Source organism: Mycetomoellerius zeteki, unplaced genomic scaffold, assembly GCF_001594055.1.
Source record: "Mycetomoellerius zeteki isolate Tzet28-1 unplaced genomic scaffold, Tzet1.0 scaffold292, whole genome shotgun sequence".
Lineage (NCBI taxonomy): Eukaryota > Metazoa > Arthropoda > Insecta > Hymenoptera > Formicidae > Mycetomoellerius > Mycetomoellerius zeteki.
The window spans coordinates 442,553-460,003 of NW_017257274.1; the positions used below are offsets into that span (position 1 = coordinate 442,553).

At 34.2% G+C, this 17,451-nt stretch overlaps 1 protein-coding gene across 1 annotated transcript; it reads right to left on the bottom strand.

The window, feature by feature from the left end:
* Positions 1 to 5,303: 5,303 nt before the first annotated feature.
* Positions 5,304 to 12,022, bottom strand: LOC108724363 (uncharacterized). Its single transcript, XM_018450711.1, has 4 exons — positions 11,876 to 12,022; positions 10,830 to 11,167; positions 7,202 to 7,312; positions 5,304 to 5,659 (listed from the first exon to the last, which is right to left on the bottom strand). Exons 1-4 carry the CDS (start codon positions 12,008 to 12,010, stop codon positions 5,407 to 5,409), a joined length of 837 nt encoding a protein of 278 aa, XP_018306213.1. The 5' UTR covers positions 12,011 to 12,022; the 3' UTR covers positions 5,304 to 5,406.
* Positions 12,023 to 17,451: the final 5,429 nt, after the last annotated feature.

Here is a 17,451-nt window from a genome sequence, read left to right on the forward strand (position 1 = left end):
ATTAATTTGTTACAAATCTTTTTGTAACATATGCTGCAAAAGGTACGATTTAGGCAACCAGTCGTCTATAGGTATTTTTTATCGTATTTCCTTCGAAAGTATTGAATTTATGAATGAAAACAATTAAAAGTATTAAAATTAATAAAAGAAATCATTAACTAATACCTAATAATTAATTAATACTTAATTTTAATAATTTATTGAAGAAAATCAAATATTTTATAATTATTATAAATAACAGTAATGAAAAAACAAATGACACCAAAATAAAATTGGCTTAAATACATTTTTGCACTTGACATTTATTGATATCAATTATTAGTTTTATTATTGTTAGTTCAGTCTTATCTTTTGATCTTACGATTTAGGAAACTTGATGGATTTTGTAAAAAATCGATTTAATCTTTACAATCATAGCAAATATGTCTATAAATATAGTAAAATATTCTACAACAAATCTTCTTTTATAAAAATACAAAAATAATAAAATTGAATGATCGCGTTATTATCAGCTACATAAGTTGATTAAAAATTAATATCAGATGTACCTGATTTTTTAAAACGCCACTAACGTCCGTAAAACAAAACGTAGACTATCATATTTTTGTCTATATTACTAATTTCTCATACATTTTATATTATTGTTACTAAATATTGCCTATATTAACTAATAATATAAAATATTGATGAGGTACGATTTAGGCGACTAGCACGCATTTGGCAACTCTCTTCTATAATGAAATAGCTTCTATATAATGATTACCCAAATATAGCCAGTCGAAGTCAGTTCTAAAAAAGTGTTTAATGCGATTATTCCACTACGGTGGCCCGCATCGTGCATCTGTCGGTGCTCGCGTTATTTCATAACAAAGCATACATATTCGGCAGGCGTCTCGCGTGGGAGCGACGGCGGGTGCGCACCTCGAGTTCCACGGGGGTGTCGCGACGCGTCGTGAATCCGACATCGCATCGACCGCGAAAACGGCAGACTCCGACTGCCACCAATTCGACGGCATGCGGAAACGACCGCCAGGCTCGGCGGTCCATAAGACTGCCTCTTACATACCGCTTAGCTGTGAGGAATTACGGCTAACCGTACAGAGAATCAGCGGTGCCGTCAGAGAAGGAGAACTGTTATAAGCGGCCTACACACCACGCCCGCGAACTGGGGCGGTGCCACCGCTGTGGAATCGATATCCGTTCACTCTTACCGGATTTTATTCGCTCGTGAAAAAAATAGAAGAGAAAAGAAGGAAGACGAGATCAAAAATGAAATCGCCATTCACGGCGGACAAAAAATAAAATCGTCGCCGCCGAATAAAATAAATTGTCTATAATTGATACGCTTCGTTCGTAAAAAATTTAAAAAAAATCATAAAGATTGAATAGGATATATAAGGGATTGGTTACTTTACTTCTAAATTTGAATTTTATACAATAAAGCGATATTTTTGGAAGATTCGGTAAAAGTGAATGATAAATGTATGTGTTACGTGTATTTAATTTCTTTCTTACGATTAAAAATACCGATATTTTAAATTCCTATGATTAAGTATTGATTGATTTATAGAGCGTCACACACGTTCAAAGGAAAAAAAAGTAGAATTGAGAATTAATTTCGGCCACTAATGTATCTTATAGGTCGACAGTCTGCGGCGTATTAATAAGTTCGCTATGAAAGATAGAGCCGTCCACCGAAAATGTAAAAAATTGGATTTTCCATTTTAATTGCCATTAAATGGCAACATTAATGTTCCGTCAGTGCAATTATGCCGACGTAATTTTCTTAAATCTAATTTTTATCATCGCGCAGGTGCGAGACATTAAAGCTCCTAAGGCTTTGTCGAAAATGATAAAAAAAACGCGGTGTTTAAAATTACATCTCAGTTACGTCCCGTTGGATCCATCTGAATTTTGACCACTTTTTTGTGTACATGAACTTGTTTGCAGGAGTTGAGCTAACACGTCCATATTCTCTCCTATGAGCCGCGCTGTGTACATATTACTCGTGCTTTCAAGATTCGCCTTGCCTTGTTTAATCCGATTTAGAAACGCGCGTTCTGAATTACAGTTAATTCACGTGCTTGGTACACGCTGTAGTTAATTGCGACTTTACGATGCGCCGCTTTTACAGGATGCGACCTACCTATTATGGATGCATGTCGAAGTCCCTTTATCCGTTCAGAAGAAGATAGGGTTACACGTGTGACGAGATTGCGAGCACCAAGATAGGTGCATCGCACCCGCCGTGTAATGATAAAAAGCCGCACCTTGTACGGAGCAAAAAGGGCGTCCCTTACCGGCAAAACAAACACGACGTCGGCAATAAAACGTAAAACAACCTTTACAGTATAAATAGGGCGAAAGAACATCTAATGGCTTCTTCGCTGTTGAACAAAGTGATAATTCGTAAATATCTCATAATCTTATTCGCATTTCATCCGGCATCCTATTATCGCAGAATCGGTCTGAATTAATAAAAATTTTAGATGTTTCATCCAGCTTTGTTGCAGATAAATCTAATGACGCCTACAAGCGCTAAATTATCGAGGCTATTAACGGCATTAACGTCATCTAGAAAGTCCTACGCAGGTCCATTATACAGCATTAATACGAAGTAAATAACAAAAAAAATTAGCGTCACTGAGGAAATTTCTTTTTGAAATCTTTCTACTATCACGTATCCATTATCTCGTTATGAACACAAAAGGAAAAACGCAATAGCAGATGTCACAGTTAATAGTGAAAATTGCCAGACCTAGTATTATTAACGAGCCTTGCTTTCGCCTCGCAATCAATATATCGGATTTCTTTCATCGCCAATAATATCAACGACATCGGCGCTACGAAAGTGTCATTATTCCTCTGGAGACATCCCCACTGGACACTGACGTCAGCAAATAAATCCAAAATCAATTTTTCTCGGTGAGGGTACAATGGGTCTATCGCATAATGTCTCTCTAGTAGCCTACAAGTCGAAACAGTCTTGTCATTCTTATATCGTTACCGGTGTTGCTCGAGGGTTTGTTGAAGAGCCGAAGTAATTTTTCATTCTTTTTTCCACCGTTATGATATCATATAAAAGCACCAAGTAAAAGTGAGAAAGAACGATAAAAAATGGAAATGGAAAGTTATGGAAACCAGACTGATTGGAAAAAAAACTGAAATGAAGCTTTATTATACATATACAAATAGATTCAAAATACAGGAGAGAGAGAGAGAGAGAGAGAATCTTTCTAATTAAAATCTTCTAAAATTTCAAAACTCCGCCGAGAAAATTGCAATTGTTTTATCAATAGAATTATACGCTATGCGGAGTAATTTTACATTGACGAAGCATAACAGGTTTCTGTAAAATTATCTTTCTTTTTCTACGAAGACATAAAGTATTTATGACACGTGCAAATACAACATAAGTGCTATCTCGAAGGTACTCTTTTCCTCTAGTTTCCATCATTCAACCCTGTTACTTTTACCGCTTCTTGATGCACTGTCCCATTTCGTGTCATATCTCACCCAATCCACATCGCACGATTAAACCCCTATCATATCTTTTGGTATACTTTACAACATATTTGAAAAATATGTTAGTCCTAAATGGAAAATGTGAATAGAACAAATAGAAGTAAGATAAATATAGAACAATTTATAACGGATTTCCAAATTTACATGATTTTTTATTGAGATCCGTGAGACAAAATTTATTAAAATATACGATACACTACATCTGAACGTTTTAATTAAATTTCGAGGAGATTATTAAAATAAATAGATAAACAGATGTATAGTTAAAATAAATATTGTTAGAATAAAATAAATAGTCTAAATTTGCGATCACATTTTATTTATAATTATGTTTTAATTATATTTGCTATGTTTCAAAATTTGATTTATATATTTTATTATAAACAATTTATATATTTTATTATAAACGGTTAAAAATTATTGAACGCTCAATAATTTGTAATTTGCATAAAATATTAATTATGTTCTAAGTGCAATTTTATAAATGTGAAATATGGCTTTATTTACATTTGAATTGCATCTGCGCATATGTTTAAATTTCATAATTTACGAGTTACTCGCAATATGAGCCTCGCATTCTGAAACAATCGGCACTTGCAATACCCATTTATAAACGATGATTAATGTAATTAAAAATATACTATAAATACTCTCTTTTTATTGCACATAAATAATCAGAATTATTTTCTCATTAAGCGCTATAATAAAAATCGAAATATCACTCTCAACAACGACATAACTCAACAATTGTCATATTTTTTCGTTGATTGTAGAAAAAGAATGGAATACAAAAAAGAAGATATATACTTTTGTTTCACTACAATCAGTTATTACATCAACATTGTGTTTTAAGATTAATATTCCAAAAGTTTTAATGTTTCGAAACATTCAAACTCATTTTTTAAACAATTTTATTTTCAAAGTTGTGTCATTTTGTAACAAATGAGCGATATGTATATCTTTGTTTCTTAATCGATTTAATTGATAAATTTTATTTCTTTCATTATCATTTTTTCGTTTTTTTAAAACATGAATTTCTAATTTTAAACCAGCATTGTAAATCTCGCGTAACAATGCTGTGAAATGTAAAGAGATTTCTGTATTCTAAAAATATCATACACTGTATTGGCGAGAAATACTTGCAGAAATGGAAAAGAAGACTTGCAGAATATATTTCTTTGAATTCCGATAATTCTTAAGCTATTCCTTCTTCATTCTCCTCTTATCGGTTCCCGATATATTTTCTCCTTTTTGCTGATCCATGTTATTCAGTCCAATACAATCCTACCCAATTAGTTAAATCATGCCGTTCTACACAATAACAATGTAATGAGGAACGTAGTTATGGCTTGTATTATGGGGCATATCAACTGTATCTATCTCGTTGGCGCCATGTGAAATGTTTCCCCTTCGGTTTTCAGTGTCCCACTTTCCACTTTCAACTCTGTTATTCGCATCATTCTGTTTAATGATGTATAATACTCGTAAATCGCGTATTAGTTGTTTGAACGTAATTCGCATTTGTGCTTTTACACGCGATAATAATAATAGCAATAAAGGACAAATAGCAACATTAATTATCATGATGTTACATTACTATTATAGTGCGAGAATATATAGTTATTAGAAATTTGTCTTCTGACTTTATATTTTTGCTGTTTTGTATACATATGGAGCACGATAATAGAAGCAATTGAGGCAGGAAATAAGACTTTTTTATCTGTGTACTTTAAATTACAAAGTCTATCCATGAACTTGCATTCTGATGTCCATGGTGACCGTTTATCTCAGTCGAAGGCGAGTTGTCATCATTAGCATTGCAAGAGCCATTCTGCACGGTTGCACAGCGTCGAAATCAGACTGTTGTTTGCATGCAACACGTTACCTCATGTTATATCTCGGCCAATCTACAGCAGGTCCGACCTCCGTGCCGAAAGTTCCGGCGTGGTCCACAGCATCTCCGGAGTGGTCGGATGGAGGTGCGTTATATTTCCCGAGGGCCAGGTCGATGAGGGAGAAACTGCACCCGGGAAACATGGCCGCGCAATCTTTGCCCTCGTGACCGGCTTTATGAGCCTTGGTGTACGTGCGATGCTCCTCTGGCTCGAAGGAAAACACTCTCTTCAGAGGTAATCTATAACGAGAAGGGCGAAACGAATTATCTTTTAGATTGCAAGCCATGCATTCACCAGTCTACATCATGGCAATGATCGAATTACACGTCGAAGGGTCGTGGAAAATCGACGAGGAGGAAAGGCAGACCAAGGGTCGCGTCTTGGTTTTCCTTCTATCATCCAGGAAGAAATTATGTCTGAAATATTCTATAATGATAGAGCAATAGTCTCTCACGAGGAGGTAACTGCTTAATGTAATCTTGGGACAGGGTCCTTGAAATCATTATAAAATTCATATGAAATCTCTATGTATAATCCGATAATTACATATGCAACCACGAGAAATCATTGTATAATATTAAATAAAGTCGTATATTTTGCCAAATGATTTCACATGTAGTGAAAAAAATTATTTATAATCAGATGAAATCATATGAAATCATGTAATTTGTGGGACAATATTTCAGCTAGTGGTTACTCGGTCTCTTAGGAGGGAATTCTCCGCGGGTTCTTAATTTTGCGAATCGCTTGTTGTGTTATTCGAGATGATAAGTAGGCTAACTATCACGATTGCCCATAATAAACAATTGTAGAATAATCAAGAAAATATCTTCCATTGGATAAAAAAGTTTTTTGTGTTGTGAATCATGTTTCTAATTCGTCATCATTTGGCTTGAAAACATTATTTTATTTTCTTGCGAAGAAAATTTATAACTATTTATCAATTTAACTTAGAAGAAATGGAGTAAAAGTGAATTGGCACATAACATTCTGAGGCACGTTTTTCAAACAGAGTTTTCATTAAATGAAATTGAATAAAAAATATAGAAAATTTAATTAGGAGAATTAGGATAGTTTTATGATACATTTTTGAGAAGAAAGTTGAAGTATACAGAAGCATCGTAAAAAAAGTAATTTATCATAGATAATTTTTTTATAAAAGTCTTCATCTCTACTTGTGATATTACAGTAGATATACAATTTTACGTAAAGCACGTGTTTCAAATAGATAGGTTTCAAGTGTTAATAACGAATTATACAAGCAAACAAAAATGTCGAAACGTTCTCGATAACTTCTGTATTTGTGCAAACGATTGAAAGTGAAGAGTTGTTCACGAACGAGAGAACAAATAACAAAACTATATCGGCCAATTAGTGTTAAGTGGATAATAGAATTTTTATTTTCGGACTAATATCAAAGCGAAAAAATTCTATACCTTTTACTATCATTTTTTATATAAAGAACAATTTCGCATTTATCAAAAAATTATTAAAATAGTCTGTATTTAATTCATCTTAAGGAAAGTTATTTATCTAGCTTTTATTTATTTAACGTTATAAATCTTATATCTTTTTAATATCAGTTAACTGCATTTTTCATCGCATTTGTTTTTTTCTTCCCTCTCTTCCTATCTCTTGAATCACATTATTTTAAAGTTACGCGGCAGTTAATATTTCTTAAAGTGAAATGTAGAGGAAAAAATTCGGAAAATAGAATACTAATCCACGACTCTTCGAAGCGCATATTTGCTAAACCTATCTATCTCGTTTAAAATCCTTACGAGAATGATATTCTCATCATTTCTTCTATTAAGGTGTTTCCCTTCGGCATTAATTGTTGAGATGCTTCGCAAAGCGCGCGTAGAATACACGTCCTGCCGTCAAAGCCCATTCTGAAAGAGAATAGAAAAATTTCTGTAAATGTATATATAATGTGCAGATCTATCGTAAAAAACACTTGCGAGAAAGATGATTAGATATGTACCCACGAATTCTAGTGAATAAAAGTTTCTTATTAATAAAAGCTTATTAATAAATTCAAATTAGTCAATAAATATGGTCAATATAGTTTACATAAACAGAAGCTCGAGAGGAGAACGTAATAATTTATCTTCTCGGTAACTCTTAGCGAACTTATTAATCCTAAAAAGAAAGAACCTACGGATTCGTGCCTCGTACATTTTTCCGCCAAAGATTAAAGACCGTTTTTAGGATGCACGCTGGAAAAAGTTTTAAAAGTCTGCTTCATCTCTCATTAAATTCGATCTCTCAACTTGTTTTCTTTTCGTCATATTTTTGGATTATCGGATCGCGATAGTAATTTTTCTGCATATCATTGCTATTTTGTATTTTCAGAAAAAATCTTGAATGGACTACGTTGGATGGAGATAACAATTATCAAATTTTCTTGTTGACTTCAAAAGCAGACAAGAAAGAACGATATTACGGAATGCGTCTTCTTTAATCTCTTTCTTCAAAAACTCTGTTCTGATAAAAAGTTAAAAATTTTAAAGGATAACGAAATGTCTCTCTGTAGATATAACAGTATGTTTAATCGTTTGATTACATTGCACAGAAAGGAAAAATGAATATTTGTGTTTGTAGGCGGAAAAAGAAGACGAGTCATTTGTTACAAGTAATCGACGAACCCGAACAATTGGCAATTTCAGTAAATGTGCCAGCTATTTATTTTGTAGGAAAGATCTTAATGAAGCGGATCTTCCGAAGAGACAAGAGAGAATTAAACTGTCAGCCTAATATAGCCAATCTGATATGCCATTTTAACCGATTCATTTTTTTACATTATGCAAATGTCATTTAAACTTATCTCATTTGTATATATATTATTAATTTATAAATTCTCTAAATATAATGTCCCAATTTTCTTTGATAATAATGAAACGTTTATATAAATACACATTCATTCTTATTAGTTTATTCTTTCTCTTTTATTATTCTTGTTTTACTCTTTCTTATTATTATATTATTGCCATTCCTTTATTATTTTTATAAAACTCTCTCTCTCTCTCTTCAAATAAAAATTAAAAATATTTTAAAATATTTTAAATTTCTTATATAAAAATAAAAAATATTTTTATTTATAAAATCCAATTCCATTAGCTATAAATGAGTATTTCTTAATGGATTTTACATCGATATTCTACTTTTTGTTATAACAATCAGTTTAAAAAATTCGCCATTAAATTATTTTCACAAGAGAAGTAAGACGCTCAGCATTAAATTCCGAGCTATGAGTCATGTTTTCAGAGAATTTCTTCACAAACTGTCACCAATGTTATTATGAAGGTTCCTAAGTTAAATATCTTCGGTGCTGTGTTTCTCGAGTAAAAACCCTCGGCTACTATTGTCTAGGTCCTTGTATGACCAGAAACGAAACGCTGCCGACGAAAATAATCGGACCACTCTGGCAGAAGATATAAATCTAGTTATGTCCTCGGCCGTGGAAGAGAGAGAAACTATTTTCCCGTGGTCGTTGGCCTGAGAAGCGGATAAATGGTCCGCCAGACCCGTTCAGAAACAACTCCCCGTCGCCGTTCCGCGGGCCATGGAAGCACCACCCTCTGATTCATGCCACCCTTAAGCCGCACCAACGGCACTACCACCGCCGACCAATCCCTTATTCCACCGGAGACGTTTTCCCCCTTCCTTCTACATATAAACACTCGTATATATAGAGAAAACTATCCTTGCATAACCCAAACGATCGTTATAAGACGCCAGGCGTAAACCACCACTTTAGCATTTTCTTGGCGAAGGGGTGAATGATTTCATACGGATATTAGCCGCAATACTCCAACGCTCATCTCGTTATCCCGGGCGGCATGGAGTAAATGGCGCTGCTAAATGTCGTTCGATAAACGTCTTTAAAATCGTCGTGAGGGATGTAATAAACGCGTTTCGCTGAATTATGCGAGGCTCGACAAATGGCTTCTTTTTGTCGTCTCACAATATCAGTCGCAAAGTTATTTGCTTTGTGAGCGTTATAAATAACTTAGATTTGTCTTTTCATTAATGTATACAGCGATGTTCGTTAAATGTTAGATTGTTCTAGTCTACTTAGAAAGTCGATGAAATTGCGATCAAAAAAATCTCAGGTCATATTTTCGCAAAAGAGATTGGCTTTGATAGATTATAACAAAGTTTCACGTGCGATTTAAAGAAACATTTAAACTGGAAAAGCTAAAGCAATATGAAAATATATTTAAATGTTTGTATCCTCAATTGCGCAGATAAATATAATGAATTTAATTTAAATATAATTTATTGATTTAAGATTGCCAGGAAAAGGCTTTTTAATATTATAAAATATCAGAAAATGGCATTGAAAATGGCATTGAAAATGGCATTGAAAATGATTAATATTAGCCTTCCGATAAAACTCGGTTCGAGGCTTCATCGAATAATTAAAATTAATTTACTAAATCCCGCCACGTAATTGCTACCGTCGTACATCCGTCCGATAATACAATATGACTTGACAAATAGTAAGCTCACGTGACGTGATAATAGCGCATCTCTTCGACCGACATGCGGTATGAAGAGTTCGGTCTCGCCATCATTATCGCGATGTATCGGCTTTTCCCCCGTTAATGCGGTCGATACGTCGGTATGTCGCGATAGATGACACGGAAGGAAACCGAGGTGCTTCGACGGGTCTCCATAAAGAGACAAGACGACCGTTCGATCGCTCTGAAGCCGCTAAAACCGCCGTTCCATTTTATTACCAAGCGTGTCTCTCATCTGAGGATGTTTCACGAAAATTCGTTGCTCCCCTCAAGATGTTGAAATCCAGGTTAATAGATTCGATTAACTTGAATGGATAATGATGAGCACAAAACGTTGATCAGGAGAAATTGTTGTTTTGACGCGGATATTATTAATCTACTAGGTGCAGAATTAATCGGATCGTAATTCAGAACATCGATAATTATATCATTATGTCGTCGTTATCACAATTTGTTTAATACTCAATCATTCGCGTTATCATGCATTATCAATCACAGAGTGCTCTACGAATACTCAATCTTCAATACGAGTTACCGCGCGGGAGTTTTATGAAATTCAAATTAAGAATTATTTCTTGGAACAAATTTTCATTTATCGTAAAAAACTGATACAATCCTTTATTACTACACGCAGTGATTTTTTTCGAAATGTATAATACGCCATAATTTCGTCTGTTCATGAAACAGATTTGGAAATTATATATATATAGATTGCTTTAAGAAATTCTTACAATTATGACTACAAGTATGACTAATTTCTCGAGTTGTTCATTTATTTACGAGTTTCACGTAAATCTAGTCTCTTCTTGGCTTTGCAAATTGACTTTTTCTTCAATCATATTTATTTATTACGAGTTTCACAAAAATAAGCGAGACTACCTACGCGTTCATGATGACCTCCAGTTTGTTGTAAAGCTCCCTTCGGTGTCTCCTTTGCAAGTAATAGTATTCCGACTTGCTATACTTTTTTTTACCAGGTACGAAATGCTGCCTGACATTGTTATTCCATCCTGAATTCAGGGCGCCATATCTATTAGCGATCATAGTGGAACCGTATCGATCGTGCTTGTTGCTTGTTTTATGTTTATCGTTTCTCAGCTCTAAGAAAGGCTCTAGAGCAGGCTTGCTCTCGTTGGGTAGGTCATAGGAGATACCCCAATTAAGACCCTCTGTGAAGACGTCGTCCGGAGTTAGAGTGTGCACCGTCAAGCAGAGAGCAATCTGCAATATATTAAATTGCATTATGATTCTATCCTTTCTTCGTTTGTGTATTTTCATAATTATTAAGATTATTAATATAAAATCCGCAATTCTTTTTCAAATTTCTATTCCTTAGGAATATTATAAGAATAATGGAGTTTTCTATTATAACATTTTATAATACTTCCTAAAGCATTTTACAATAAAGAAGTTATTATATACGAAATTAGGAAGAATTATATTAGACCCACAGTATAAATAGAGTCTTGTATGACAAAATTAGAAGGCAATTATTACGTTTAAAAAAAAATTTATTAGTTTTCGGTAGTTGTCTATCGAATTATGATTTATCGTTTGAAAATTATTTCGATTGCATGCAAAAATATTACAGCGTTCTACGATATGTAAAGAATAATAAAAATGTAATGATTCTATCATATAACCTCAGAATTACCTACTGGCAAGTGCATTCAATCGGCAGGTAATTAATTATCGAGTTAATTACCGCACGCAGTAGCTTCCGAGCGACGTCTCTTACAACTAAATGTTAAATTAATTAATGCAGCCGTTACATTAGCATTTAAATTAATATTTAACGTATTCTAAAAATCTGTTATTTAAGCTAACATTAACATAATTTCTGACGCTATGAATAATAATACCGTGTTGAGTTGAAATGGAAATGGAAAAATTATTTGCGATGATGGATCGGTATTATGCAACACTTACGGAAAATGTGGAGCCTTCGGGAAAAACGACATAACGTCGTTTCCTCGAAAGATTCTGGTATTTATCGTCCGCTTCGTACTCGGATAATACCAGGCAGAGAACTAAAAATATCAGGTACTTGGCACTGTAATCCATTGCTATTCTGTAAAAAGCATATCGCGCATGTTGAATCAGCAACCTAACAAGTAAGCCGATGCATTTTTATGAAATATTTGAAAAATATAATGTTCCTACGTATATATATATAAATTATATAAAATTTTATATCATATAAATTACACACGTAACCATTACTACATAATGTGTTTCGTTTCTTATTAAAAGCAGAAGTTTTTTTGAGACGGGTAAGTTAGCTATATAGATTGACGCGGCTGAAGCTCATCTGTCACTTTTTTAAACGATATCTCGTTAAATTGTCCTCGTAGGGCGTAAGATGGAAAAAGAGAACGCGAGAGATGGACAGTGGATCGACAGGGTGAAGGCGGGCGGCGGGGACGAAACTTCTTCCAACGCGAACTTGTAAAGGAATTACCCAACTTTCCGGAGAGCAAATCTCGGTATAATCCGTTGAGAAATTGTTCGACGACTTTCCTGAAATAAAAGCAGCCCATGAGCGACGCCGGTAATACCGTCTTTTTGCCTGCGATCGCGAGGAGCGAACTGCCGTAAACCACCGGGCTCGTGATTCGGGCTGGTGACTCCGGGTTGGGCGTTAGCGATCGGCGGGAGGATTAGACCGGAAGTTGGAATTGTACGAGGAAATAATCTTGGGATAAATAATCCGGTCGGCTACGCTCCAATGGCTGGATTTATCGTGAGCTTGCAGGTATTTAAGAGCCGACTTGGAACTTTAATTCGATGTTTCGCGTTGCCTGAACTCGGAATTAAACATCAGATCTACTGTGACGTAATGTGCAAAATCATTTCTCTAGTTAACGTGGGATTTAACTTGGTATCAAAATATGAATGATAGAAAATTGCGAGAACGCTTGTAGAAAAATTAATTCTAAGTTTGGTTAAATTTTATAAGAACTTTTATAAGCAATAAATTTTACAAGGAAAATTACTTTAAATTCTATTGAATATTCCCCATACCTTTTCATTTATGTTTTCTTGCGCTTCTAATATAAGACTCTTTTATATCATGATTATAAATTAAAATGAACCCTCCGCCGGCAGAGACTTTAAAGGTACAATCAATATTTGTTTGTGAATTCTGATAAATAAATCGATGAAAAATAAATAAAATATGATCCAACTCCTATAACAGTAAAAAGCTCATTAAAGCTTTTACAAGTATACGAGAATTTTTCATATTTTTGTAAGTCCCGGATTAATAATATAAAAATCTGCATTAAAGATTGAAGACCCAAGTTGCAGACGAAAGGTGGAAATTTCACATAGTCGACGGAGAATTAAAGTAACGCAATTTTTTCTTCGGTAAAGGAAATAAACGTTGAACATTGTAAATAACAAATGTGTTTTAGAAGTGGTCAGAGAGCGTTTAAAGAATTTAGACTATAAAGGGTTAAGGAATTTACGGTCCGAGAAAGCGTGCGTTTTATCGTGGATGCAAAATTAATTTTTCGTTCCGCGATAGGGCACTAGCAATCGCTATTCTTTCTCAACGTTAACTCGGAAAACTTCCGAATTGCTAGCATTAGTTTTCCTTCCTGGCAAGGGAATACGTGTGCACGCCGCGAGAGCGTTACACGGTGCATGGTACACCGTAGGGAGGAGAATTGTACATTCTCACGTGATTATACATCGATCACCGTCTTTGCGTTTCCTGCCACGAATCTTGGATCCTGTGGGAGGTTACCCGCTCTCTTCCTGCCAGGGAATTTTGTTCATCCGCGTCACGACAGGCAGGATATTGTCGCATTCCTCTCCGTGACCTCTCTTGTCTTAGTATCGAAACTTCGAAGTTTCGTAACTAGACCGAGGAATCAAACGTGATGAGAATCAAATGAGATGAAGATAAAGGATCTTTTTGCGGTTGTGTACTTTTCGGCGCCGATTTTCCTCTGCGATTTAGAAAACGACATTCTCACCGAGGTAATTCTCAGTGCGTGGCTTTACGTACGTACATCGTGTTAATTCATTTCCCGTCGTACTGTACGTTCCCTCCGCAATATACATCGTTTGTTCTGTCAGCGAATATTACTGTTCTCGACGTTGGATATTCCCGCCAATATAGATCTTATTACCTCGGCACAGGTACATAATCACGCCAAAACATTGCTCGCTCAAATTGCAAACCACCTTCAGCAGCCAATTAATTGCAACGGCGCGGGATTATTAATGTGCCATGGTCTTCAACGTAGGATGGTGGAAAATATGTTATGCTGGAGAATCGATGCGTAGAGAAACTGTTTATGAACAATACATCCGAGACGTAAGTTCGTTAATGTCAGTTCGTCGATAACTTACTCGTAATATGACGTGTATGATGCAGACATTACATAAAATGTTACTTTATTACACAGAATGATTTTGCTGACGTATTTAAAAATTTTAGTTAGATACAGATCTGAAAATAATTTTGTTAGATCGTCAAAATAATTATGTAGAATGTTCAAATTGACTGCTAGAATGTCAAAATTTTTTACAACATTGTTCATCATACTTGAAATTTTTACATAAATATTTTGATGGTCCAACAAAATTATTCTCAAATCTGTATCTAGTTAAAATTTTAAATATTTCAACAAAATTGTTTTTTCCTCATAGACATGATCGCACGAAATCTAACATTTCAAAATACGTTGTTAACAATTTTTAGAAATAAAAAAAGAATAATCGACTTTTCGCGAGTTGCGTAAGAATGGTCGATCTTGCTGTCCATATAATTTAGCGAGCGAGTTATCAAAGGATATGAAGGAACGCGGTCTATTCTTGCGGATTGAGATCCGTCGACTTTCCACCAATACAATAATACATCGTATACCCCGCGTCCGATGAAAATCAATAATCGATCGGTCCGCATCCGCCAGTATCGTCCAGATCTCGCCAACCCCTTTCACCATATCCCGTGAAACAAGTCTGATTAGATGTAGCGGTCGTACGATTTGAGCTCGAAATTCGATAAATTCTATTCTGATCAATGAGAAACGTCGTTCGCTAGTGCTCCATCCTTGATCTAATTTCAAGTTTACTGCAGACAACGCATGGAGGGCAACCATTAGGAAACGTCGTATAAGTTAATTCTGATCAATGCGTATTCCTTAAATAATCGCGTTGCACGCATCATCTAACAGATTTAACGGAGCGATAATAAAATTCGCAATGTGCGTTTACAAAAATGAAACGGGTCCATGTTTTAGTACATCGTCACAGAAACTGCATTTATCATGTTATACAATAAATTATGGTAAGAGACTCAATATAATATTTGCATATGCGATGATTACGTTGCGCTGAAATCTACATGTATAAATCGATTAAAGTGAAATATAATCCTTGCGCTTATAATATATAACATATAGAGATCAAGCATCATTATCTTCTATGGATATTTAATAAGTGGATAATCAGTTTGAATAAATCCCAGGCTTATTTCGATTGTACCAATAAACATTCAAAGCTAAAGGTATATATACTACACGTATATACAACAGTAAAACACATTTCGTATTTATTTGTGTTGGAAACGGTCTATTCAAGTTTTTGTTAAACTTTTGCATTGATTTTGTAGCATATTTATATGTTAATTTAATATAATGTGATTATGTTATTTAAATAGTTTGCGTTAAATTGATATTTAACATGCCTTAGTGTCAAAATAACAATTTGTGAGTAAGTGAATAAGTAACATAAAAATAATGTGTTTTAAAACGTAAATTCTAAGATGAATAAATAAAATATGTGTTAATTTAACATATCATAAACGTTAATTTTACTGAAAAAATATGCTTCCACGATTTCTTTACAAACTGTATCAGTATTACCTTCTTTGTGTTTACCTCCTTAAATTATGTTTATGTTACCTTCTAACGTATTCATCTTGTGTTAAATTAAGAGGTTTTTTCGATCTCTATATGTATCTCTATATTATAAACCATAAGAAATAGATCAATTACGATTGAATGTGAGAAGAATAATCGACTGTGATTGATTAATTTATATTTAAAGATTAGGTATATATAATGGCTTATTATAGAAAGATTATAACTTAACTATTATAATAGTAACTATTATACTAGTAGCAATAGTACTACTATTAGTACTACTATAGTACTACTACTTAACTATTATAATAGTAGTAATAGTAACTGAACTATTATAATAGTATAACTGTATACACATAAATTTGAGTGGATTGTTTGGGATGCGTGAAATGTTAAATTTAACACAAATTTTCCAAACGGTATATGTGTGTGTGTGTGTGTGTGTGTGTGTGTGTGTGTGTGTGTGTATACTATATATAAAAAGCAGAATTCCAAAATGCATTTTTTGTCAAAATTTCATTTTTTTAGTTAAAGATGGCATAGTGTTCAGTGTTGAAAGACTCATATTATAAGCTACTCTGAGATGTTCAGAAAGCTTTTTTTCATCATTAATTTATATGCTGAAAAAAGACATAGATATTTCGAAGTGCATTATGTTTTTAACTAGAAACAAACAAAATACATTTGTTTAACATTTTTAGCAATTTTGTTTAATATTTCGCATCCTATTGATTGGTATATTGTTATTTTCTGTAAAGTGCGTAATTTTCTTATGTGCAGAATTTCTTTCTTTCTCGTTTTCTAAAAATTATAAATTTTGGACAAAACGCATTTTGAAAGTCTGCTCCTCATATATATATATATATATATACATATATATAGGTATGTTATATGTATCGGCCGGATATCATTGATTATATATATATTATCAATTTAACAGTGTCGACGTGCCGAACACATCAAGACTGACGTGCTAGGTTTACGGAGTTCTACGGATATAGTTGACATAATTTTCCCTATGGCAGGAAATTGCCCAAGAAAATCGTTCGATCGTGGTCGCGGGGGCGCGTCCGAGAGTTGACCGAGTATTTTCGTGTAACGGCGAGGCAAATAGAACTTCCTGCGTAGGACGGGAGACTGATCCTTCGCGGTAAAAATAGTCCGTAACTCACTCCGGTATAAGCTCTTTAGGAAGTAGGAAATTAGTTCACCGTGGAAAAATGACGGGCGAGGAATGATCGATCGATGACGGCTACGATACCCTACGGTCCTATACGGAACACAGCACGCTGTTTATCTGCGTCCCGATCAATGTGTGTTTCCAGCACCGATTTAGGATGCAGGCATGCCTTGATAATTCTTTTTATGAATTACGACTATATATGTTCCTTTAAATGCATATGCTATTTTCCGCTATTGAGATTATAGCATGAGATTTTAAAGGCGACGTTAACGTCAGCGTTGTGCTTAATAAACGCATTAATCTGCCAGTAATATTGTCGGAATGTTCGATATAAATAGGTTAATTAATTAGATTATTAAATTAATTAATTAATTAAATTATGAATCAGTTAAATTCAAAACTGAATTTGTTGGAAAAATCCATCAATAGAAATAAAATGTATT

Bases quoted from the DNA above. Each gene is read 5' to 3' on its own strand.
- LOC108724363 (XM_018450711.1), bottom strand. From the start codon at position 12,010: ATGGATTACAGTGCCAAGTACCTGATATTTTTAGTTCTCTGCCTGGTA. The intron at 11,168-11,875 runs GTAAGTGTTGCA...AATATATTGCAG, and splicing joins CCGAAGGCTCCACATTTTCC to ATTGCTCTCTGCTTGACGGT. The intron at 5,660-7,201 runs GTAAGGATTTTA...TTCTCGTTATAG, and splicing joins ATGATGAGAATATCATTCTC to ATTACCTCTGAAGAGAGTGT.